The sequence below is a fragment of the Protopterus annectens genome, chromosome 2.part0 (assembly GCF_019279795.1).
Source record: "Protopterus annectens isolate FY-2018-M chromosome 2.part0, PAN1.0, whole genome shotgun sequence".
Taxonomy (NCBI): Eukaryota; Metazoa; Chordata; order Ceratodontiformes; family Protopteridae; genus Protopterus; species Protopterus annectens.
The window spans coordinates 954,421,613-954,445,594 of NC_056728.1; the positions used below are offsets into that span (position 1 = coordinate 954,421,613).

The 23,982-nt window shown below is 38.4% G+C and overlaps 1 protein-coding gene across 1 annotated transcript in view; it reads left to right on the forward strand.

Moving 5' to 3' along the window:
* Window positions 1-23,982, forward strand: part of ADAMTSL1 (ADAMTS like 1) — a 4,128,157-nt gene that overhangs the window by 3,494,130 nt on the left and 610,045 nt on the right. The window contains exon 20 of the mRNA XM_044061207.1: window positions 1,642-1,769. Coding sequence (XP_043917142.1) covers window positions 1,642-1,769 — 128 coding nt within the window. The remainder of the gene's footprint in view (window positions 1-1,641; window positions 1,770-23,982) is intronic.

Below are 23,982 nucleotides of genomic sequence, written 5' to 3' on the forward strand. Positions count from 1 at the left end.
ATACAAACTAAGGCAGAAAGCACTGAGAGAGATACTTGAGGGTTAAGTTTTAATCACAGAGAACAGGAAGGACCTGAATGAAGTGTATATGGTCTATTGGACAGTTAGGATTACTGCACTAGTTGGGTGGGGGTGGCACAAGGCGACAACAGTCTGTTTTATCAGCAAGCTGAGAACTACTAAGTAACAAAGCTAGTGTTAAAGCTTCACTATCATAACACATACAAGTAGAATGCTTGGGTGGACTGACCCTGCTCTTCAGGCTCAAAGGGTATATCCTTGTTTAGTTTTGCAGTACTGATTCCTTCTTAGATTGTATGGTTGGGGTGGTAGCAGTAGTCCTGTTTAAACACAGTAAAACACAAACATTTAGTCTTCCAGCAACATTTTGAGACATGATAATAAACTCCCATCAACAGTAAACACGTGTGTGTGTGTGTTCATGTGCATACTTTGATGAACTGTCATACCTTCCAGAATTAGTTTTCTACTTATGCCTTTTCAGTGCTAAGATAGTATCTGTCTCCTCCAGATAAAGACGGTATCATAGAATGAATGAATATTCTTGTTTTCTAAACTGCACCTATAGAAAGGCATTTTTGTTTTGCAGGCCTTTCAATCACCAAATTCAATAAATTAAATCGACCCTATAGTAATAAAAAAATGCCCGACAGCTGAAGTACCATTATTTGCCCTTGTGATCAAACCACACCAACCATGGGTAAATCTTGACGTACTGATGCATCTTGGATTACTCCTTAATTAATGTACAGTAAACTCTCAGTTAACCGGTACCCATGGGGATTGGTAGATGCCAGATAAGTGTAGTTTCTGGTTGCTTAAGTGTTACTATTAAAAATAGGCCTGACTAATACCGTACCATATACTATTTGTTTGGTTTGATTTTTTCTCAGGTTGCGGAGAGAAAGAATTTATTTCTATCATCCTTTTTAAAACTCTAAAACTCTAAAAGCACAAGGTATGTTTCTGCGGGGTGGGGGGGGGGGATAGAAAGTGCAACACATGAAGATTGTACTGTATTTCTTCAATATTTTTATGCTGGTTGCTTAAGTTCCAGTTTACTAAGAGTTTCCTGTATTTATTATACTGACAAGTTATGAAATATTTGGAAATTACTAGTAAAATGTTTTTGTATGGATTGTGACCTTATTTACACATTATGTCACATGACTGAAATAGTATTTGCATAGGAGAGGAGCATGTTTTTGACACATACATTTCCTTACCAGCATTTGGTTGCCCTTACTACAGTGGCTCTAATGAAATGTTATATATTTCTGACTTTTTCAGGGAGCTGAAACAGTAATGCTGTTTTCAGGAAATGTTTATTTAATTTACTAAGGATTACTCACATCTCTTCTACACCTAGATGTTGATAGACAGAAGTGTTTTCTTATAAGTTGCATGCAAAATAATAAGGTTATGAATGACCTACAGCAATTATGTAATATAATTCTATTTTAATATGTTCCGTGAGATTCCAGATATTTAAGTTACAAAAAATAGTGGCCAGATTCTGTTTAATTTAGTGTATGAATTTCACAATGATTGTGTAGTGCTGAGAATAAGCAGACACCTGAATGTTACATTAAGTATGCCTGTTTCTGTTCTGTTTTGCAGGATTAATTTCCTTCCAGATAACTCCTTGCAGATCTTGGCACCTAGTGGGGAAGATGTTGGTTTCTACTCTTGCAATGCATCAAACAACTTTGGTTCAAGCACATTATCCACTGCAGTCACCTTAGCAGGTCAGTAAGCCATATTCTGTTTATATCTGCATTAAGGCATTAACAGCAACAAACGGGGTTACATATCGCAGAGCATTCATAGTCATTAGCACCGCAGTGCAGATCACTCTGGCGTGATACGCTGATTGTGCTGCATTTCAAATTACTGGTCCATATCCATCCAGATTACCTGAAGGAGAGCATGTCATCAGGAGTTTGCATGATTATCAATGGCTCCACCCTGCATTTCTGAAAACTATGCAGCAAGGCACCTATAACCTGCTATGTAGCACAGGTACTAGGAGAAGCATATAGAAGGACAAACTCCCCTGCCCTATTCTCTTGGCATGCAGACAGACACACACACATACACACATTCATGGACCAACTTTCATACACACACACAGACCAGCAGCCACAATACCTAGTCATATACAGACACTCGTGACTCTCCACACACACACACACACACACACACACACACACACACACACACATGTGCTTACACTCCCTTTCACTCACATAAGTCCAAAACAGATATCTGTGTAGGGTGAAGTAGCTCCAGTTGACCCTGCACAGATTTCCATGACTATAAAGGCATTGACAAGTGCCAGAAAGGTGTGGTGCTCATTTAACACCATTAGATTCCATGCCAATTCCCACTTGCATAGTAAGAATGTCTGTGATTCCCAAACTATGCAAGCATTGCGACTGGGCAGTATGCAGTGAAGGTCATTTACATGAACTCACCCCTGTAGACTACTGCATTTGCATGTAGGCCTCCAAACCATGCTGCATAAGTGCACCATGGTATTGATTGGCAGTGGGGGAGGGGGTTGAAGCAGAAGAGTTTTACAATGTTTGCACAATGGATTGTGCTTATCTTGCATACTTCACAAATAGCTATGAATACTGGCTACCATATTCAACTGTGAAGTAACTGCATATTCAGCACTGCTGCTTCAGAATGTGGGTTGATATATCAGAATATAACATTTTCATAAAATGTATATGTGTGTGTGTGTTTCTAGTGTGTTTGTAGTGTGTGTGTGTGTGTGTGTGTGTGTGTGTGTGTGTGTGTGTGTGTGTAAGTGAGACAGAAAGATATATACTGGTGCCCTAGCCAGGATTAGTTTCACTGTCTTGCACCTACTGAGTGCTGGGACAAGATCCATCTCCCTTGTGATCCTGAACTGGATTAGGTAGGTACATGGAGAACACATGAATGAAGAGTAACATGCCTTCATTCAGAGTTAAACATTATTCTTGGCAGTTCCTTTCCCTTCTCTAAATTGAACTGCTTTATTTTAGGAATGTCAAAATCCCCTCCTTCCTACTTAGCATAATATCCACTCACTTCAGCCTATAGGATTTGAGGTTCCTGTTTTCAAAGGAAGATTAGATTTGTAGTGACCAGCTTTTTGCCAAAGTTGTAGAGTGCAAGAACCGAGAATGAGATGGCCGCCCATTGCTAGTGAGGACTTCCCATTTTTCTCGTACTCCTCTGGTTGCATCAGTGTCACAGAAGTGTACTGTATGTTCAGACTGACCATAGTAGCACCTTTGCGATGTACCATCTCTGACCCCAGTTTGTATAAGAGAAAACCATCTGCTTTCCTTCAGAGGATGATGTTGCAGTAGAAAACTGAGCCACTCAGTTCTGCTAGTCATAGATGGCTTCTCATTGCCAGATCCTTTACTTGAACCCCAGTCTCCTGTGTCATAGTCAGAGACACAACCACTATGCTATACCAGTGCTGTCAGCCTAGATGTTCAGATTTTAAACCATTCTACTGTAATATTTGAATGGTCTTGTTGCTGCATTCAGGTGTTCATAATCATACATATATAGTCATTATTATTATTATTATTATTATTATTATATGTATCCTTGCCTTCAAAATGAATCAGTATTAGATTTCTTCCTTCAAGTATCAGCTGACAGTCAGCTCCATGAGAGACAGGACTCAAACTCTGACTGTCACCTGATGACTTAGGTTCGATTAGTGACACAAGCCCTGGAGGAGATGGTGAGGAAGGGTGGAAGTGAGAGCCATTGGTGGCTCCATCATGCTTTAGAGGTGTGGTCCATTTTTACACCAAAGTTGTATAGCATAAGCAGTATGCTGCAGTGTGACTGGGGACATGTTCTTGACTTTGTAAAGCCATTGACAGGCATGCAAGTGACAATTTGGAGGCATTGAAAGTCCCACAGTAATGCAGGTGCACATGTCAGCTACCAGTTGTGGAATTAAACTATACAGATCATCAGTGCCAAGTATGATGCAGCCTTGTGAGTAGAGTGTGTAGCATGAGGACTAATTCAATTCTTGATGTATTTATCCTGCAATACTCGGTGCTAGTATGAGGTTGCGCCCCACATTCTGGAAAATCTAACCTTATAAAGCATGAAACTCCTTCACCCCCACCTGGACAGCAGATTCCTGTGGTCAGCTCACCTCTTGTCTAGTGTAAGGCCCCTTCTGTATGGAGAGTATCAAGTAGTACTACTTGAAGAGGGGAGGATTGTCCACATACAGAGATGCAAAAAGCATTTAAAAAATCATCCAAGCCAGTTGAATGTGCCCAGTTTGGTTGAGAAGAATGCTGTCAGCAGTGTTCCAAGTTCTCTACAATAGGAGGAATTTGCCCTTTTCACAGTATTGTGCAGTCTCAGAGTTAGTATATATAGTTTGCAGGGCTGTTGAGGGTGCAGCCCCCTCCCCACATGGGAGGTGTAGGAGAGCAAAAGCATTGCTTGTTCTTTGCATTTTCTGAAATTTTGTTTTTGAGCATGCACTTTGAGAGGTCAGCTTTTTTATCTTCTTGGGTTGATGTTTTTCATATCTACATTTTTCCATTTTATATAACTTAAGTATATCCATTTAGATGTATAGAAAAAACACATCTGTGTAAACTATTAAAAAAACAATAAAATGAGGAGCAACTGTTTCAGAAACAAAAAAAATGTTATTAAAAATAGGTACCAATGAATGGAAAGCTAAGCACTTTCCTCTTCTTAAATTATGGACTTCGTCAGACCAAAATTTTAGTACTACAAATACCCTTTATATACCAAATTATTTCATATAAGTCACTCCAAGAACCAGTCAATGTTGGTTATTGTTTTAAAACTATAAACTCACATTTAAAACCTAGTGAAAACACACAAACATGCTGCAAAATATGTATAGCAATATCAAATGCAAACTACACAATAGTTATTATAAAGAGAAAGTGCATTTACAGTGGGGTCTCAGCATAAATACAACATATTCTACCAACAGAAAGTAGATTGTACAGACAGCAGATATGGAAATAGTTTATAGCTGTGTATACATATGTACAAGTATTGTTTTTGACATTTTGGTGAAAGGGTAGAAGTATTCTAGCTTAAGGAGAGAGTACTGGGAGAGTATCACACAGTGTACACCTAAAACTTGGTGATGAGCATGTGCAGGACCATGACTTTTTAAGATATTGTGTGGGGATGCTATTCCAGAGTTTAGCCACACTGTGGGAGTACATTGAGTCTCCTGCAACAATATTTGACTTGTTTTGAATAATAAGAGTTTGTTACTAGAGAGGATGTCCATTATAGGACAGTAGCGTAATAGCATGCTTGTTTTAGTGCAGGGCAATTTTTCTGGATATTAAATGAGTTTCTGTGCTATAGTTAGTTGTGAAAATGTTAGGCAGTTGGGCAGTTCAAGACAGTTTAATTGATTTAAGCTATGGCTATGGTGGGGACTGTGGGTGAGGTTGGTGGTGAATGTGGTTATTTTATTGTAGCAGGTGAGTTTCTTTCTTTGTGTATTGTTTAAATTTGTTAGCATAGGAGCAGCATATAAATGAGTTTGCATTAAGAAGGTGGTGGCTAGAGTTTTTCTTGCTGTATATGTAAGGAATCCATTGACCCTGTAAAGGGACCCTAATTCCTGTTGTGTCAGTTTAATGGTGAGCAGTATATGTTTGTCACATTTGAGATTGTCATCTATTAGAAAGCCTAGTATTTTCTGTGGGTTACAGTTTTCTGACAATATTATTTGCTGACTTTATGGGGAAAGGTTGCTTTTGATTTTGGCAATTTTTTGAGTTAAAAAGAATTAACTTAGCTTTCTTGGGGTTGAGTAGCAGGCTTGTTACCTTGAGCCAGGCTTTTATGGAGGAAAAAGAGTTTTGGGCAATGTCTTGGGGAGCTTATTTATTGGTGAGGCTGCACATATTAGCACTGAGTCATTTGCATATTTAACTAAAGTAGCATGGTGAGTGGAGGTGTGAAGCTTATTAATAAATATATTCAAAAGGAGAGTACCTGGAAAGGAACCCTGATGTATGCCAATAGTAACTGGCTGAAAGAATTAGAAGGTTTATTGCCATTTAAGTGCTTGTTGCCTTTCAGATAGGTAGCTAAGTAACCATGACAAGGAGTATTGTGAAGGTCTTATTGAGGAGACTTGACTGTGTAGTTGCTGGTGAGTGACTTGATCAAATACCTTAGACAAGTCTTAGAACATGATGGACACGGGAAACCATTGTTTCAATGTTGTTTTTTATATTGGTAAAATTTAGTAGTAGATAGGTAGTGGTGCTGAAGTAGGGTCTAAAGCCATGTTGTGTTTCTGAGAGAAGGTTATTTGAGGTTAGGAACTGCACTGATTGTATATGGATGCATTTCTCTAATATCTTAGAGGGGTAGAATCTCTATTGGTCTGTAATTATTAAACTCTGTAGGTGTGCCATCTTTGTGCAGGGGTATGATATAAGATTTTTTCCATTATGATGAAATGTATCTTTCTGCTATAGACCTGTTAATTAGTATGGACACAGGCAAGGCTATGACTTTTGCAGCCATTTTTAGTAATCTAATAGTAGTTGGTCTACAGCTAAGGAGGTAGTTTTTAGTTTAAGGTGTAACTTCATTATGAGTGAGGTAGGCACTGGACTAAAATCATAGAGCTGTGGGTGGTTTTGGCTGGATAGCGGTAGGTAGAGGGGGCAGATGTATTTGTGTCTAAGAGAAATAATATTGATTATATAACATAAGAATAACATGTGTGGGGATAGAGTCTGTCTTATTGTCAGTTTTTGCAGAAGAAGTGGTGGCTTTGCTATGGAGGAGTAGTTTATTTAGGGATGACCAAAATAGTTTTGGGTTGTTTTGATGTGTGTGTTGTAGATTGGTATAGTGTTGCTTATCCTGTTTGACATGGAATTTTGTAAGATTCCTAAAATATCTAAATTGCTAGAAGGCGTTTTGAGTATTATTTTTATGATAATCTTTCCAGTCTTTGTCCCTTTTTAGTATGAGTTGTTTTGTTTCTTTTGTTAGCCATGGTGCAGGGTTGGACTGTACTCTTTTATTACAAGCTGGTTCTAGATTATTTAAGGTCCGTATGACTATGTTATTAAAATGTTCTACAGCAGTATCTCAGGGCATTGCTCCAACTACATTCCAGTTATACAAGAAAAAGGATCTGGTTCCACACAGCAGTGAAAATCAATATGTCCTTTACTGTAGTATGGTAAGTGCTTTCTCGGAATGACATCCACTTCATCAGACCAACAAAGACAGAATAACAGTTACATTTTTAAACACTAAAACATCCAATCAAAAATCAGATAAAATGTGCATCATAGCTAAAAGCCATTTGATAAAATACATCTGTAGAATATATAGATCTTTAAAAAATTTAATAAAAACAGACTAAATGAGCAATATGTACTTAAGAATGGTAACAAATACAATAGTAAAAAATAATAAAAGATGGACTATTGAAATATGTATGATAAAATATTAAAAGAGAAATCAATGCTTTAATGGCCGTGCTTTAAGGAAGGGTTTCAGAGAAACTCTGTTGTTTAAACCAGAAGGTTTATCAGCTTGAAAGCGCAAAATCCATTTCTGTTCACTAGATTCTGTTCTATTATTTATTTCACCTCCTCTCTTGGTACTATGCAGAATCTCTAGTACCATAAAGCTAAATTTATGTTCTTTACCCTCTTTAGCTACATGTAGTGATAGTGTGCTGGTTTCTTTAACATTCTAATATCCCTACGGTGTTCAGATATTCTATCCTTAAACACCCTGTTTGTTTTCTCTATGTAAAATGAGAAGCAGGTAGTACAATAGCAAAAATAGACAACGTTTTTGTTCGACAATCTGCATAAAAAGCAGTATCTATCTTAAAACCCAAAGTGGGATGTGTGAAATGATTACCAATGTGTATATGTGTACAGGCCATACAATTATTACACATATATGTACCAAGTCTATCAGATATTATAGTTGACTTAGTATTAAAGGATCAATAACAGAGTTGACTCTTAAGTGATCTATTATTTCTAAAAGCAAAATCTGGCTGTGCGACAATGACCCCATTCAACTCATGTACAGTAGACAGAATATCCCAGTTCTTTTTAATAATATCACATGCTACATGCACATTGCTGGCAAAAGTCAATGGCATCCTTAGTTTATTCCTAGAGGTATTAGTGGAAGCATCACTTGAGAAAGTATTGTCAGTATTATCCCTGTTGTTAATACTAGTGGGGAGGGGGGGGTATGACTGGCACTTACCTGACTTATGCCGCCATCCTTCTGCAACAATGAGACTATCATCATCATTAAAAAGTCTCATAGTTCGAAATATCTGTCTTTTCAACACATTAAATTTCGTATGATTCGGATGCATACTGCCGTAGTGCAGAACTATCAGACTTTTTAATGATGATGATAGTCTCATTGTTGCATTACAAACACTTAAACAAGAATTTTTAGAAAGAGGCTATAGCAGTAAACTTATTTATTCTCAAATAGCAGAAAGATGGCAGCATAGGTCAGGTCACTGCTGTGTGGAACCAGATCATTTTCTTTTTATTGTATTCTCTGGTTTTTGCATCTGATTCCTTATTTGGTTCAAGGACTGTTTTCGTTTGGTACATTCTAGTTACATTGTTTTAGTGTTTCATTGAAAATATCTTTGATGAAATTGGTTGTATTTCATATTTGGTTATAGATAATGTGTTTGAATGGGTTATGATGAGTTCTAATGGCACAGATTGCTATATGCTATCTGAGAGGTAACCTGTCAGTAGGCCTAATTTGCTTGTAAGCATCCAGTCTAATGTTGAATGTCTACCTGAAGATTTATTCATTCTAATGGGTGTGGTTATTAGATGTTTGACATTATATAAGTTTAAGGATTCAGTGGGGGTAGTAGAATTTTATGAGTTTCCCAGTATTATAGTTTTATGGTTGATGTGTAGGAAGATCCAATGCAGGATGTGTTCAGCAGTGTCTATGCTATTCCCTGGTAGCATATAAATTGCTGATAAGCATATCATTTTCTAATTGTTGATTTTTTAGCTGTGTTGTTAGGAGTACAGCATTGTTAAATCTGGGTATTTCCTGTGGGAATACGGTGATGGTTTGGGAATTTTTATAGATGATTGCAACTCCACCTATGTGCTTATTTTGTTTGTCAAGCTACACTATATTGCATTCTGGGGTTATAATTTCATTGTCCTTTATTTCCTTTTTAACCAGGTTTTCGTAACTATGACTACATCAAGTGTGTATGTGTCAAGGTATGCTTGGATGTCATGGATTTTATTGCACATACTACATAGGTTCATATTTAGTAAGGTAAGTCTGGGTTCTCTTTTATGCTGAGAGGTATTAGGTGAGTGGTTTGTTCTGTTAAGAGGTATTATATGACTGGTTTATTACAAGGCTGAAAGTGATGCTTTTTTGAATAGCGGGACCTGGGTTGGTATGAATGACTCCACTGATTATTTGAATTGTTATTTTACAGAGGGTAGAGCATGGCCAGGCATATGTTGTTCTTGGTTTGCTATTTTTTTGTAAAATTTGGCTACTTTGGTTTACGGTATTTGTAAATAATAGATATGATGTTGTTTGTTTGTAGAGATAGGGTGCTATGAAGAGAGAGGTTGGGTAAGTGTTGATATTTTGTATAAGGATTAGTTGATGTCCTAATGTAGTTGAAAGAGGTGGATTTGGTAATTGGTGATGAAGGCTAGTAGAGTTAAGATGCATAGTAGAAGAGTCAGAGGTAGGGGCATCTTATTTATATTAGATTTTATTTTGATGTAAACTATCATCAGAAAATGTTTAAGAGTACTGGGTTGTTCATAAGCTGTAATGTGATAGTTACAGATGAGAAAGAAGTAGGACAGTGGGAAAGAGATTGTTGGGTGGATGTTACAACTGGAGATTATTCTATTGGTTAGTTATTTTTATGGAAAGAAATGATGGTATTGGTTTGTTGGCTATGTGGGTGGTACTGTGTAACTATAAATGTAGACCAAGAGGGGGGTGTGAGAATTGGGGGTAGGGTAGCAGAGTGAGCCTGGGCATTAGCAAGGGTGAATAGAACATGTTGAACTCTCCAATTTGGCAAGGATATGGAGAAAAACAATCAGTGACTGGACATAAAGCACCCACAGATCTGCTGAGAAAGATAAGTAAAACAACAGTGTAGTTTGAAAGAGTTCTGTGCTAATGGATGAAATTCTTGATTTTGTTGCACTAAAACTCAGTTTTTACTTTGAGAGTTTTGGAGTATTGGGGTGATATAGGAGATAATAATGTGGGAAAAAGATGTAGACAGTATATAGGATAACACAGGGGCCAGAAAGAGAAATTAAGAAATGAAACAGTATATTATAATAGTTTGGGAAGTTTATGAGGTTATTGGAACTTTTAATGAGCCATATCCTCTAACCTGTTTTCACACTTAAACAGTTTATAGCAATAACGTTTCACCTAATACTTTACTTAATATTGAGCCTGTGCTCTCAAGTGCTCAGTTGTTGGATGTCTTTTCTATTAGGTGATTTCAATAATGTTCTTACACATACATTTACATCAGTTCTTTAGCTGTCTGTTTTCAGAGGAAATTTCTGGCTTGGCTGTAGATGTCTGACTGGGAGTTAATCTGCGCAGCTATTTCAAGGTGCACTGTAACAGGGTGGTGTCTGGAGGGATACAAAAATATCAGATGGATTACAGGTATGAATGGAGAAGAACAGATAAGTAAGATAGGTCAAACAGGTAAAAAGTGATGAAGACAGTCCTGCTCTCTTCGAATTTAGATTGGCATGGTATGAATATTACTACTAGGAAGATATTCTTAGACTCCTTGTGGTTTATGAAGCTTCATAACTTAAAATCTCAATCTTTTTACTGGTGTATTACCCTACCATTTGCTACAAATATCCACATAACACTTTAAAAAAATGGTACTCATTTGTGTAACAGTATATTTTAAACATTGAACAACTTAATCAGTAATTTGTTATAACATATATCTTGATTGTGTTAACTGTGTTAAGTCTGTGCATTTTCAAACATTTCGATTTCTAGACATAGCTTTCCCTGAAATTCATCATTATTTACAACAGCTTCCCAGTATCATTTAATATCACAACCAGAAATCTCATTTAGTGTTTTTATACACTGCCTAAGTACACAGATACAAGCACAACAGTTTAGGCATCGTTCAGTAGTAAAATTATATGTATTAAGATACAACTGCTTAAACTGATAATGTTATGAGCCTTTAGTGTTGGTGACTGTGTCTAACACGCTTTCTGTTATATGCCAGTTGTATAACTTCACATGCAATCTTCAAATAATGCAGTCTTCAAAGAATGCAAACGGAATTTACAGAATCCACACGAAAATGGCCTCTTTATACTGTGATGTTTCTGCTTTTCTATAGGTGAACTAGCATATGTTTAAAATTCCTTTCTTTCTTGTAAGTGAATACTGGGCATTGTCCTATAAAGTCCCATAAAGACTGATTTGCCCTTGTGATTTTTTTAATTGATGGTCATGATTTGTTTTATTTGTTTGTTGTCCAAAGAATAATCCAAAACCATTTGCCTCTATTAAAACTAAAACTACTTATGCCCCTTCTATTCTCATCCCCTTCATCTTTATGTGTACTGGTTTATAAGAAATGTTATTTTTTCATCCTCATCCTTCACAAGTCTTTCTTCTTTTAATACAGAGTACCCACTAGTCATAGAGATGAAAGCAAGGTGAATACAAGGCACTAATATGGTGCTGTTGGGCTCAGGTCATATGGAGCACAGTCAGGATTTTATACCTGTCTGCAAAAGATCAGAGCTAATTACAGAGTATAATTTCAAAGAGCTATTATGCAACCAGCAGCATGAAAGTATGAACTGGGAAATGTACTACACTGTTCCATTCTAGCAGCCTAGTGCATGAGAAAATGCATATAAAATGTGCAGTGTGATGAAATGTACAAGATTCTTTGTTTCCAGCGTGGTACATAAAGAAATATATTTACCATGTGCAGTGATTCAAAAGATTCAAAGATTCAAAGTAAACTTTATTGTCATTTAGGACTACACATATGTAAACCGAAATGAAATTATCAGTATCAGCTCACCGTGAGAGCACAGAAGAAGCATAGGATACAGCAAATGCAACAATAAGACATATCAAGTAAAGGAATTAGAGATTAATGACTATGCCAAAAGAACTTAAGAAAGAAAAGCTTAACCCATCTATGTAGTCATATAAATACTGTACAGTAGCAGCATGACAGGTAAGGTTGGTTATTGCACATGAACTAAAATTGTCACTCTTTATGTATTATTACATAAAGCAAGTAACAGGCAATTGCACTTAAAAGTAAATATATTACTAAGTAAATAAATAAATAAATATTGCACATTCCAAAGTACTGTTATTAAGTTAATTTGTGCTGGAGTCACTAAGGCTGGTGTCTGAGTTAATAAGTCTCATCACCTTTGGGTAGAAGCTGTTAATGAATCTGGAGGCCCTACAGTGAATACTGTGGTACCTTCTGCCAGATGACAGTTGAGTAAATCAGCCATGTGCAGGATATGAGGAGTCATTAAGTATTTTGTGCGGTCTTTTAAGAGTCCTTGTTGTGAATAGCTCTTGGATTGATAGTAGGCTGGTGCTCTTGATTTTCTCAGCAACTCTCACCAGTCCCTATAGCTTCTTTTCAGCTACTGTACAGTTCCCAAACCAAACAGTGAAGTTACAGGTGAGAATGCTGTCAATACCTCTTCTGTAGAAGGTGGAGAGAACAGTAAGTGGGAGTTTTTCTCTTTTGAGCCTTCTCAGAAAGTAGAGACATTGATGGGCCTTTTTGACCAACTGACCAGTATTTACAGTCCAAGAGAGATCCTCTGATATGTGTACTCCTAGAAATGTTGTAGTTTTAAAACTTTCCACCTCGTTACCATTAATCTGAAGTCAATGATGATCTCCTTTGTTTTATTGATGTTCAGGTTTAAGCTGTTTCTCATGCAGTAGATCAGAGGATTGACCTCAACTCTGTACGCTCCTTCATCCTGTCTTTGCAATGTCATCTGCAAACTTGATGGTATGATTGGAGCTGTGTTTTGCAGAACAGTCGTGGATAAGGATGGTGAACAGCAGAGAGTTGAGTACACATCCCTGAGGAACACCGGTGCTGAGAATTATACACCCGAGGTGTTATTTCCTACACATGTCCTCTGTGGTCTGTTGATCAAGAAGTCTAAGATCCAGTTACAAAGGTGCTTGTTAATTCCAAGGCTGACCAGCTTATTGATAAGATGCATTGGAACCAGAGTATTAAATGCCGAACTGAAGTCTATGGAAGAATCATCTTCTTCATCAAAGTAGTATGCATCCAGGGCATATTTTTAACCAGGTAATGAAAGATCGGTTTCTTCGAGCCTCTAGATTGTGCATGGATTAATCTACTTTCAGTAGAGAAACAGAGAATGAAGGATAATTTGTCCTCTAGAGGTTATAGAAAGGATTTAGTCACTAAAGTAGCATCTGAATGTATAGGCATGAGAGATGGGAGAGGTAAATCTTATTTCCATAAAGCGAAAAATAACTAGCAAAACACGACTGAAGGAAGAAAACAAACAAAACTTAATGAGAAGTTAGTGCTTTCACGATCCAAACTGATCGCTTCTTCAGACTTAAATCATATTACTGAACAGTCAGATTCAAATTTTAAATTAAAAGACACCCTATCACAGTGGAGAATGCACTAACTAAATTGGAAAGTGCATTTATCTAAAAGCTTTAATTACTTAAACACTAAAAATATTAAAAAATGTATAACTATTAGTAAAATGTATAAATAGTACATATTAATACAAAAAAAAACACTTGGCACATAATGGAAAAGATTAACCAGGAGATGCAAATCTCTACACATGTGATTCAAGTGACAGGAAATTCAACAACTCCCCCTGTATCCCAGAAATCAAAGGAAAGTAAAAGACCTTTGGGAGACAGTTCAGTAGCTAACAATGCCAAAAACAGTTCAAGTAATGAAGCAGTTTCTTTTCCATTAGTTGGCCAACAAACTGTAGAGACTCCAATTCTACCTTTTGTACTGAAAAATGCATTACCAATCAGAGAGAGATCGAAGAGCAGAGGGAGGAGAGGGAGAACTCGTCAAACACAAGAAGGAGATATACACCAGAACCGAATAACTCGCAGCAAGAATAAAAAAACCTGGTTATCAATATTTCTTCTTTTCAAGTAACAGAAGCAGTCTTCACTGTTGAATAAAGGACTTTCCTTCATTCCTGCGCAAAAGACAGTAATGGTAGATTTTTTGACAGAACTAAAACTTTTTGGCAGGAACTTAACCTTAAAAGCCATGTTTAAGGACAATGAAGCTGGGAATGATTATTGTTTTAAAAGACCCAGCACATTTGTACCTAAGATGCATCCCATGGTAGAGGCATATGTTAATGTATGTGAGAAGCAAATTAGGGAAGCTTTTTTAGATAATAGACCAGCAATTTTTTATAATTTAAATAGAGATGAATCTGAAGCTGTTACACAACTAAAAGCAATGCAGTCCATCGAGATTAGACCAGCTGATAAAGGGGGAGGGGTCGTCATTATGGACAAAATGTTTTATATGCAGCAGATGCTTGAACTTCTGAATAACAAAGAAACATACCTACAAATCTCTAAAACTATGGTTAGAGGTGTTACTGATAAAATTTCAAATTACGGAGGAACTTTTTAAATATTTTTCTGTTGACAATCTGGTAGTTCCTATTATTTATGGACTACCAAAAGTACACAAAGATCTGACGTGCCCCCCAATGAGACCTATAGTCTCAAGTAGAGGCTGGGCAACTGAGGCTATATGCATTTTTGTAGAGAAGAGCTTGCACCCCATTTTGGAAACTTGTGGTACTATATTAAGAGACACAAAGACATTTCTTGGCTTACTTTATGCTAAAATGAGAGAGCTGAATAATGGCTTTCTTTTTGTTATGATGGACATACTATCTCTCATTACACTAAAAAAGTTTTTACTTCTGCTAAAATTAACCTGATATATAACCTACTTGAGATTATTTTGGCGAATAATGTGTTCATATTTAGTGAGATGTTTCATTTGCAAAAGGTTGGCATGGCTATGGGCACAGCTTGTGCCAATGGTTACAGCAACCTATCATTGGTACAACGGGAACACAATACACTAGTCCAAGGCAATGATTTTAGTGATGCAATTTTATGGTATGTACGTTTTGTAGATGATGTCTTCCTTTTATGAGGAAATACAGCAGAAAGATTACAACAATTTATTATCTTCATATGTCTACCAACTTCCTGAGGTTCACTTATAAGTACTCTAATGAGAGAAAATTGTTTTTAGATGTTAAAGCTAGTAAGATACAATCTGGGGAATTAACTACAAACCTGTACAGAAAACCTAGCAGAAAAAATTGCATTCTACACAAATCAAGTATGCACCATAGACATGTGAGTAAGAATGTTCGCAAGAGCAATTCTTGAGAATGAGCAGGATACATAACACAGATGATGGGTTAAATGCAGCAGTCTGTATTCTGAGGAAAGATTTCATGGATAGGATCAAACTACGATAGATGAAAGTGTCAGTCATATGTATGAAGTACGTAATCTTCTTCTTCTTTTGGCTGCTCCCGTTAGGGGTCGCCACAGCAGAGCATCTGTTTCCATTTCTTTCTGTCCTCTGCATCTTGCTCTATCACACCAACCACCTGCATGTCCTCTCTCACCACATCCATAAACCTTATCTTAGGCCTTCCTCTTTTTCTCTTACCTGGCAGCTTCATCCTTCGCATCTTTTTCCCAATATACTCAGCATCCCTCCTCAGCACATGTCCAAACCAACGCAAACTTGCCTCTCTGGCTTTGTCTCCAAACCTTCCAACCTGGGCTGACCCTCTAATATACTTATTTCTAATCCTGTCCACCCTCATCACACCCAGTGCAAATCTTGACATCTTTAACTCTGCCACATCCAGCTCTGACTCCTGCCTTTTTGTCATTGCCACCGTCTCCAACCCATATAACATAGCTGGTCTCACTACCCTCTTGTAGACCTTCCCTTTCACTCTTACTGGTACTCTTCTGTCACAAATCCCTCCTGACACTCTTCTCCACCCACTCCATCCTGCCTGTACTCTCTTCTTCACCTCTCTTCCACACTCACCATTACTCTGAACTGTTGATCCCAAGTATTTAAACTCATCCACCTTTGCCACCTCTACTCCCTGCATCCTCACCATTCCTTTATCCTCCCTCTCATTCACACACATATATTCTGTCTTAGTCCTGCTGACCTTCACTCCTCTTCTCTCTAGAGCATATCTCCATCTCTCCAGGGTCTCCTCCACCTGTTCCCTACACTCACTACAGATCACAATGTCATCTGCAAACATCATCGTCCATGGGGACTCCTGTCTGATCTTTTCTGTCAAACTGTCCATCACCATTGCAAATAAGAAAGGGCTTAGAGCTGATCCTTGATGTAATCCCACCTCCACCTTAAACACATCCGTCACTCTCACTGCAGACCTCACCACTGTCACACTACCCTCGTACATATCCTGTACCACTCTTACATACTTCTCTGACACTCCCGACTTCCTCATACAATACCACAACTCCTCTCTAGGCACCCTGTCATATGCTTTCTCTAAGTCCACAAAGACACAATGCAACTCCTTCTGACCTTCTCTGTACTTCTCCATCAACACTCTCAGAGCAAATATTGCATCTGTAGTGCTCTTTCCTGGCATGAAACCATACTGCTGATCACTAATTATCACCTCCCTTCTTAACCTAGCTTCCACTACTCTTTCCCATAACTTCATGCTGTGACTGATCAATTTAATCTCTCTGTAGTTACTACAGCTCTGCACATCACCCTTATTCTAAAAAATCGGTACCAAAACACTTTTTCTCCATTCCTCAGGCATCCCCTCACTTTCCAAGATTTCATTAAACAATCTAGTTAAAAACTCCACTGCCATTTCACCTAAACACCTCCATGCTTCCACAGGTATGTCATCTGGACCAACAGCCTTTCCGTTCTTCATCTTCTTCATAGCTGTCCTTACTTCCTCCTTGCTAATCCACTGCACTTCATGATTCACTATCTGCACATTATCCAACTTTCTCTCCCTCTCATTTTCTTCATTCATCATCCCCTCAAAGTATTCTTTCCATCTGCTCAACACACTATCCTTGCTTGTGAGTACATTTCCCTCATTATCCTTTATCACCCTTACCTGCTGCACATCTTTACTAGCTTGGTCCCTCTGTCTAGCCAATCGGTACAGGTCCTTTTCTCCCTCCTTAGTGTCCAACCTTTCATACAACTCTTCATATGCCTTATCCTTAGCCTTCGCCACCTCTCTCTTTGCCATGCACCTCATCTCCTTATACTCCTGTCTACTTTCTTCATCTCTCTGACAATCCCACTTCTTCTTTGCCAACCTCTTTCTCTGTATACTGTCCTGTACTTCTTCATTCCATCACCAGGTCTCCTTGTCCTCCTTCCCCTGTCCAGATGTCACACCAAGCACCTTTCTAGCTGTCTCCCTTACTAGCTCTGCTGTAGTTACCCAGCTATTCGGTAACTCTTCACTGCCACCCAGTGCCTGTCTTAACTCTTCCCTGAACTCTACCTCATAATTACCCTTTTTCAGTTTCCGCCATTTGATCCTTGGTGTTGCCCTCACACTCCTCCTCCTCTTCTTGATCACCAATGTCATCCTTCAAACTACCATCCTATGCTGCCTAACTACACTTTCCCTCGCCACCACTTTACAGTCTCCAATCTCCTTCAGACTGGCCTTTCTACGTAAGATATAATCTACCTGTGTGCATCTTCCACCACTCTTGTATGTCACCCTATGCTCCTCCCTCTTGTTAAAATATATATTCACCACAGCCATGTCCATCCTTTTCGCAAAATCCACCACCATCTGACCTTCTGCATTCCTTTGCTTAACACCATACCTACCCATCACTTCTTCATCCCCTCTGTTCCCTTCACCAACATGCCCATTGAAATCTGCTCAAATCACTACTCTCTCACCCTTGGATATAGTCATCACCACTTCATCCAACTCACTTCAAAATTTTTCTTTCTCAACCATCGCACAACCAACTTGTGGAGCATATGCACTAACAACATTCATCACTACACCGTCAATTCCTAGCTTCATAAACTTCACTCTGTCCGACACTCTTTTCACCTCCAAAACACTCTTAGCATACTGTTCCTTCAGGATAGCCCCTACGCCATTTCTCCTCCCATTCACACCATGATAAAACAATTTGAACCCACCTCCAATACACCTAGCCTTGCTCCCCTTCCACCTGGTCTCTTGCACACACAATATACTAACCTTCCTTCTGTCCATCATATCAGCTAGTTCTCTCCCTATACCAGTCATACTGCCAACATTCAAAGTTCCGACCCTCACTACCACAGTCCTAGCCTTTGCCTGCCTTCGGGCATGCCTTCTCCCTCTTCTCCTCCTTCAGCCAACAGTAGCCCAATTTCCGCCAGCACCCTGCTGGCCAACAGTACTGGTGGCAGTCGTTGTTAACCCAGGCCTTGATCGCTCTGGTATGTACATCTGTACTGTTGTCCACATGTATGATTTGGCAAAATTTTACAATGGATGCCCTTCCTGATGCAACCCTCCCCATTTATCCGGGCTTGGGCCTGGCACAGAGAAATGCACTGGCTTGTGCATCCCCAGTGGCTGGGTATGTAGCAGTAGTGGCAAACCTAATTTTTCCCATTCAGCAGAAGTGAGCCCTAGTAATTCTAGGGCTAATAAAGACAGAATTAGATTTCCAGTATCATACTCTAGTGATATTAAGTTATTTTGTAACATTTTTGAAAAAAACTGGAATATATTAACATCGATAACTTAACTAGACAATGCAATTGATACAGTACCACATTTCTCATTTATTAATAGAAAGTTACTTAAGAGGCACCTCTAAGTCCTCAGGAATGGCCAGCAAGAAATGCTCTAACAGAGTAGGCACCTTCCCCTGCAGAAATTGTACAGCCTGTAAGTGCATATATTCAAGCTCTTCTTTTCTGCACAGAAGTCAGAAATTTAAAGTTGAGGCTGACTTCTATGCAGATTGCAAAATGCAGAATGTGGTCCATTTTAGTTTTTGTAAATACTGCAATGCTTTTTACATCAGGAAGACAAATAGATGCCTTAAAGATAGAATCCTGGAACATATGAGGGACATTGTAAAAAATAAGGAAACTAGTGCACTGGCTAAACATGTACAAGAAAAAGGGATGCACCATGTTTTTAACTTTTTTGTATTAGAGATTTTATCAGAAAGCTTGAGAGGTGGAGATATTAAGAACAGAATAGAGAAGGTTGAACAGAAGTGGATTATGAAACTGCAGGTTGATAAACCCCCTGGAATTAATGGTATGGTATTACTTAAACCTATTTTGAAAGCCAGACCATTGAAACATCAAAATTATGTGTCAAGTTATTTTTGTATTAATATGTACTATTTATACATTTTACTAATAGTTATACATTTTTTAATATTTTTAGCCTTTAAGTAATTAAAGATAAATGCACTTTCCAATTTAGTTAGTACATTCTCCACTGTGACAGGCTGTCTTTTAATTTAAAATTTGGCTGTTCAGTAATATGATTTAAGTCTGAAGAAGCGATCAGTTTGGATTGTGAAAGCACTAACTTCTCATTAAATTTTGTTTGTTTTTTTTCTTCAGTCGTGGTTTGTTTGTTATTTCATAGGTTCATATGTAGGTACTAGGCTATTGGCCCTAGGGCCTATATAAGCCAAGACAAACAGTACCCTGGCTTTTGCCACCCAAGAAAATTATTTTCCTGTGCCACTGTCGAGCAGAGCCACAGAAGTGATCCCCGGGGTGAATTTCCTATCTCTCATCCAATCATTAAGATTTTTCTTGAAGAGTGCTAATGAGGAGCTCTGTTTGATATAGATAGGTAGTCTGTTCCAGAGTATGGGAAGTCTCTGGGACAGGAATCTATCCCTCCAGCATGTTCTGTTTATTGCAGTGACAAGGTTTAGGTCTCTAGAGTGTGTAGCTCAGAGGGATTGGGATTTCTTTAAGTGGAGCATGTCCAAAAGCTCTGGTTTTGACATAGCTTTGTCTGTTAGGCAGAGAACGCCTCTGAGTAGGTGATATGCAACGGAGTAAAGCTGCAGTTTTTTGAGACGGTCTGCATAGGGCATCTGTTTGAGGCCGGTAATCCCCTTTGTGAGGTATTTCTGCGGCCTTTCCAGTTGTTGTAGATGTCTTGTGAGGTACATACCAAAAGGGGCATTGTACTCTATAATGGGTCTAATGAGTGATGAGTACAGGGGAACAATGACCTCTTTTTTTCTGGATGAGAAACCTTTTGTGATGAGGTGAGCCACGTAGAAGAATTTCCTGACTACTGTGGCAATGTGATTATCAAAGGAGAGACTACTGTCCACCTGTGTCCCAAGGTCTCTTATCGCACTTTCGGTGTTAAGTAAACTATTGCCCATGTGGTACTTCATGGGTACAGAGTTTTTACCAAAAGGGATGACAATGCACTTTTTGGCATTGAGCTTGAGGCCATGGCTTTGACACCAGGCATCTGTCTCAGTGAGGCCCTTTTGTAGGATGTCCACATCGTTAGGAGTTTTGATTCTGGCTCCTAGTTTGCAGTAATTCTTGTTGTTATTTTTCACTTATAAGTGAATACTGAGCATGTTACCCAGTATCTGTGCCTTTTTTATTATGCTTATTTCCATAAACGTTGGAATATGGAAGATTTGACCTCTCAAGGATATAGGGAGCAACATATGGCATTTAGATGCTCACTGACATATAGTCAAGACATTCAAGGAATATGTACTATCTTAAAGAACAACTGGAAAATTCTATTAACAGATGAGAACTTAATATACATTATTGGTGATATGCATAGGTTTAGTTTCAAGAATAAAAAGAACCTTAACAGTTGCTATGCAAAGAAGATCAGAGGAGTAATGAACATCATGGCAGACACGGGACTTATAGATGTGAAAATTGTAAAGCCTGCCCCATATATCAATGCCAGCAATTTATTTTGTCATCCTGTCAGTGATAGAGATTATAAGTTAAACATCTATGCCGACTGTAACACAAGATATGTCCCTTAAAAAGACGAATTTTTAAACATCTTAGTGACATTAGATTAAAAAACAAAGACAATTCGTTATTTCAGCATATTATGACAAATCCTAGTCATAACTTCAAGTTTTCAGTTTTGGAAGTTATGACACTGTCTTTATGAAGGGGAGATTTAAATAATCATTGAATTAGCTGAGAGTCACTGGATAGCTGATTTTTCACATGACAAGCCACCAGGTCTTAATAGTGTTTTACCTTTAAAACCTATACTCATAGGACAGAGGCATAACAGGAAGACCAATGGATGATGTTATTATTAGATGAAGTCTGATTGGTTCCAGCTACTTTGAAAAAACACCTCTATTCGGAATGTAATATGATCTAAGGAAGGCATAGGCCGAAAGCGCTAATCACTGTTTTTATTCTCTGTGTTGATCACAGCTTTATATTTAATAAAATTGGTTTTAATACTTATTTTATAATTATAGACTTTTCTCTGTGGTGGCTCTGCTATGTTCATCCTGTTTGATGCTATATTTTTTTGACTGCTTGAGCCTTTGGTGTTTGTTTGTGGATTGGCTTTTTTGGGAAGAGGGAAAACATTTGTTACCTTGCATAGGAGGGTACTTTTTCTAGAGCAAGTGTGGTGTTGAAAATATCTGTCATAACTGAGAATAGTTGATCTGCACACCCTTTTAGCACTTTGCCCAGTATATTGTGTGGGCCAGCAGCCTTCCTGGGGTTCACTTTCTTTAGCTGAGCTCTCACTTTCTCAGAGGTAAGACTGAACTCCCCCCTTATTCTGATCAGTGAGTAACCTAGTTGCAGGCAATTTATTTTTCTTTTCAAATCTACCAAAGAAGGAGTTCAGCATGTCTAGGAATTCAATGTTGTCTTCACACTGAGCTGCCCTGGTTTTATAATTGGTGATCTGTTGTATCCCTTGCCAAAGACTCCTAGTATCCCTCATGTCCTCGAAGCAACTCTGTACCCTTCTTCCATACTCCCTTTTAGCCTTTTTAATGCCCCTTTTTAGATTTAGTCAGGCTTCACTTAGATCTTCCTTGTCTTTTGACTTAAATGCTGCATGCCTTTTTTGAGATGTATGCCATTACTGCTTCTGTGTAGTCATCAATGTTTACCTGTTGGTCTGACGTGGCTGCCTGTCTGAATACATCTCAGCAGGTACTTTCAAAGCAGTCGTGGAGACATTCCATTGCCTCCTCGTGCCAAACCCTGATCTGCTTCACATTGGGCTTTTCTCTGATCAGAGCAGGTTTGTAGGCTGGTAGAAGCATGATGGAAAGGTGATCGGAACCTCCTATATGTTGTACTGCCTTGTAGGCTCCTTTAATGGTGGTGTATGCTCTGTCCAAAATGCTTGTACTTCTTGTGGGAAAGTCTCCATATTGATAATAATGGGGTAGCACCTCTCTCAGATCAGCTCGATTGAAGTCACCTGCTACCATATGTGAAATGAGTTTTTAATCTGTAGCTCACAGATAGAGTTGTGTAGTTTGTTCAGGGCTTCAGTGGTATTAGAAGTGAGTGGAATGTACACCACTGTTACACAGACTCCATTAAACTCCCTGGGTACGTAAAAAGGTCTGCATTTGAAGGACAGGAACTCTAAATTATCAGAACAGTGTGTCTGTACAATCTCACAGTTCTTATGCAATCTTTCACTAACATAGATACAGACTCCACCTCCCTTGGCCTTTCCATACAAGGCTTGGCATCTGTCTGCACAAAAGAGTGTGAAACCCTGTAAGTTAACAGCACTATCATTGATCGTGCTATGCAGCCGTGTCTCAGTAAATATCAATAAACAGATATTTCTAACCTTTTTTTGTGGAGAGTTCCAGCCTTAAAAAGCCCATCTTGTTGTCCAGTGAGCACACATTAGCTAGCAGTACGGATGTACAGTGCAGGCCCATGAGGATTAGTCTTCAGCTTAGCAGCAATCCCAGCTCTGCAACCTCTTTTCCTGGTTCTTTGACATCTTTTCCTCTCATCCCTTGTCCATAGTGTCCCAGAACCTTTTTCCTGCTGTTTCAGACACCTTAGAGGATGCTGGGTTAAAATACAAAGATCCAGGGGTTCTGAAAGTGAAGTAGGCCCCAAATCCTCCGCAGACTGCAGTGACTCCAACCAGCAACATGGCACTGAAAACTGCTTGATTTCTAGTAACGTCTGACTGCTGTAAGTTACTGTACCTTCATTTAAGAGCCCAGAGAGTGTTTTTCTCGGTTTTTTAAGTGAAAAAGAAGACAGATTGAGCACTTCTCTCTTATGAGCCAACACAGCCGCAGCCTCTCTGGGCGCTGCCTTTTTATTTTTTCGGTCATGTCAGTAATGTCAGTATGAATCAGCAGTTATTAGCAATTTATAATTAAGGTAGTGTTGTACAACCTCTTTCTCTTTCCATGAGAAACATTGAACAGCTTTTGGCCAAGATAAAGTGTAGAATGTAATGTTTTGTTTATATCTCTGCCTGGCTGAATTGATGGAAGACAAAACCTTTCTGTCATTGTGATTAATAGCAGATGTAAGGTCTCCTTGCCAGCAGGTTATGGCTTATTTGTGATTGCTTGTAAGTACTTCATAATAGAATAATAGAACTGCTTTGGCTTGTACCTATTTTATAATAAAGCTATTTAAACTGTCATGCTGGTGTCTCTTGTATTCTGTTCTTTCTGTATCATCTTTGCTGT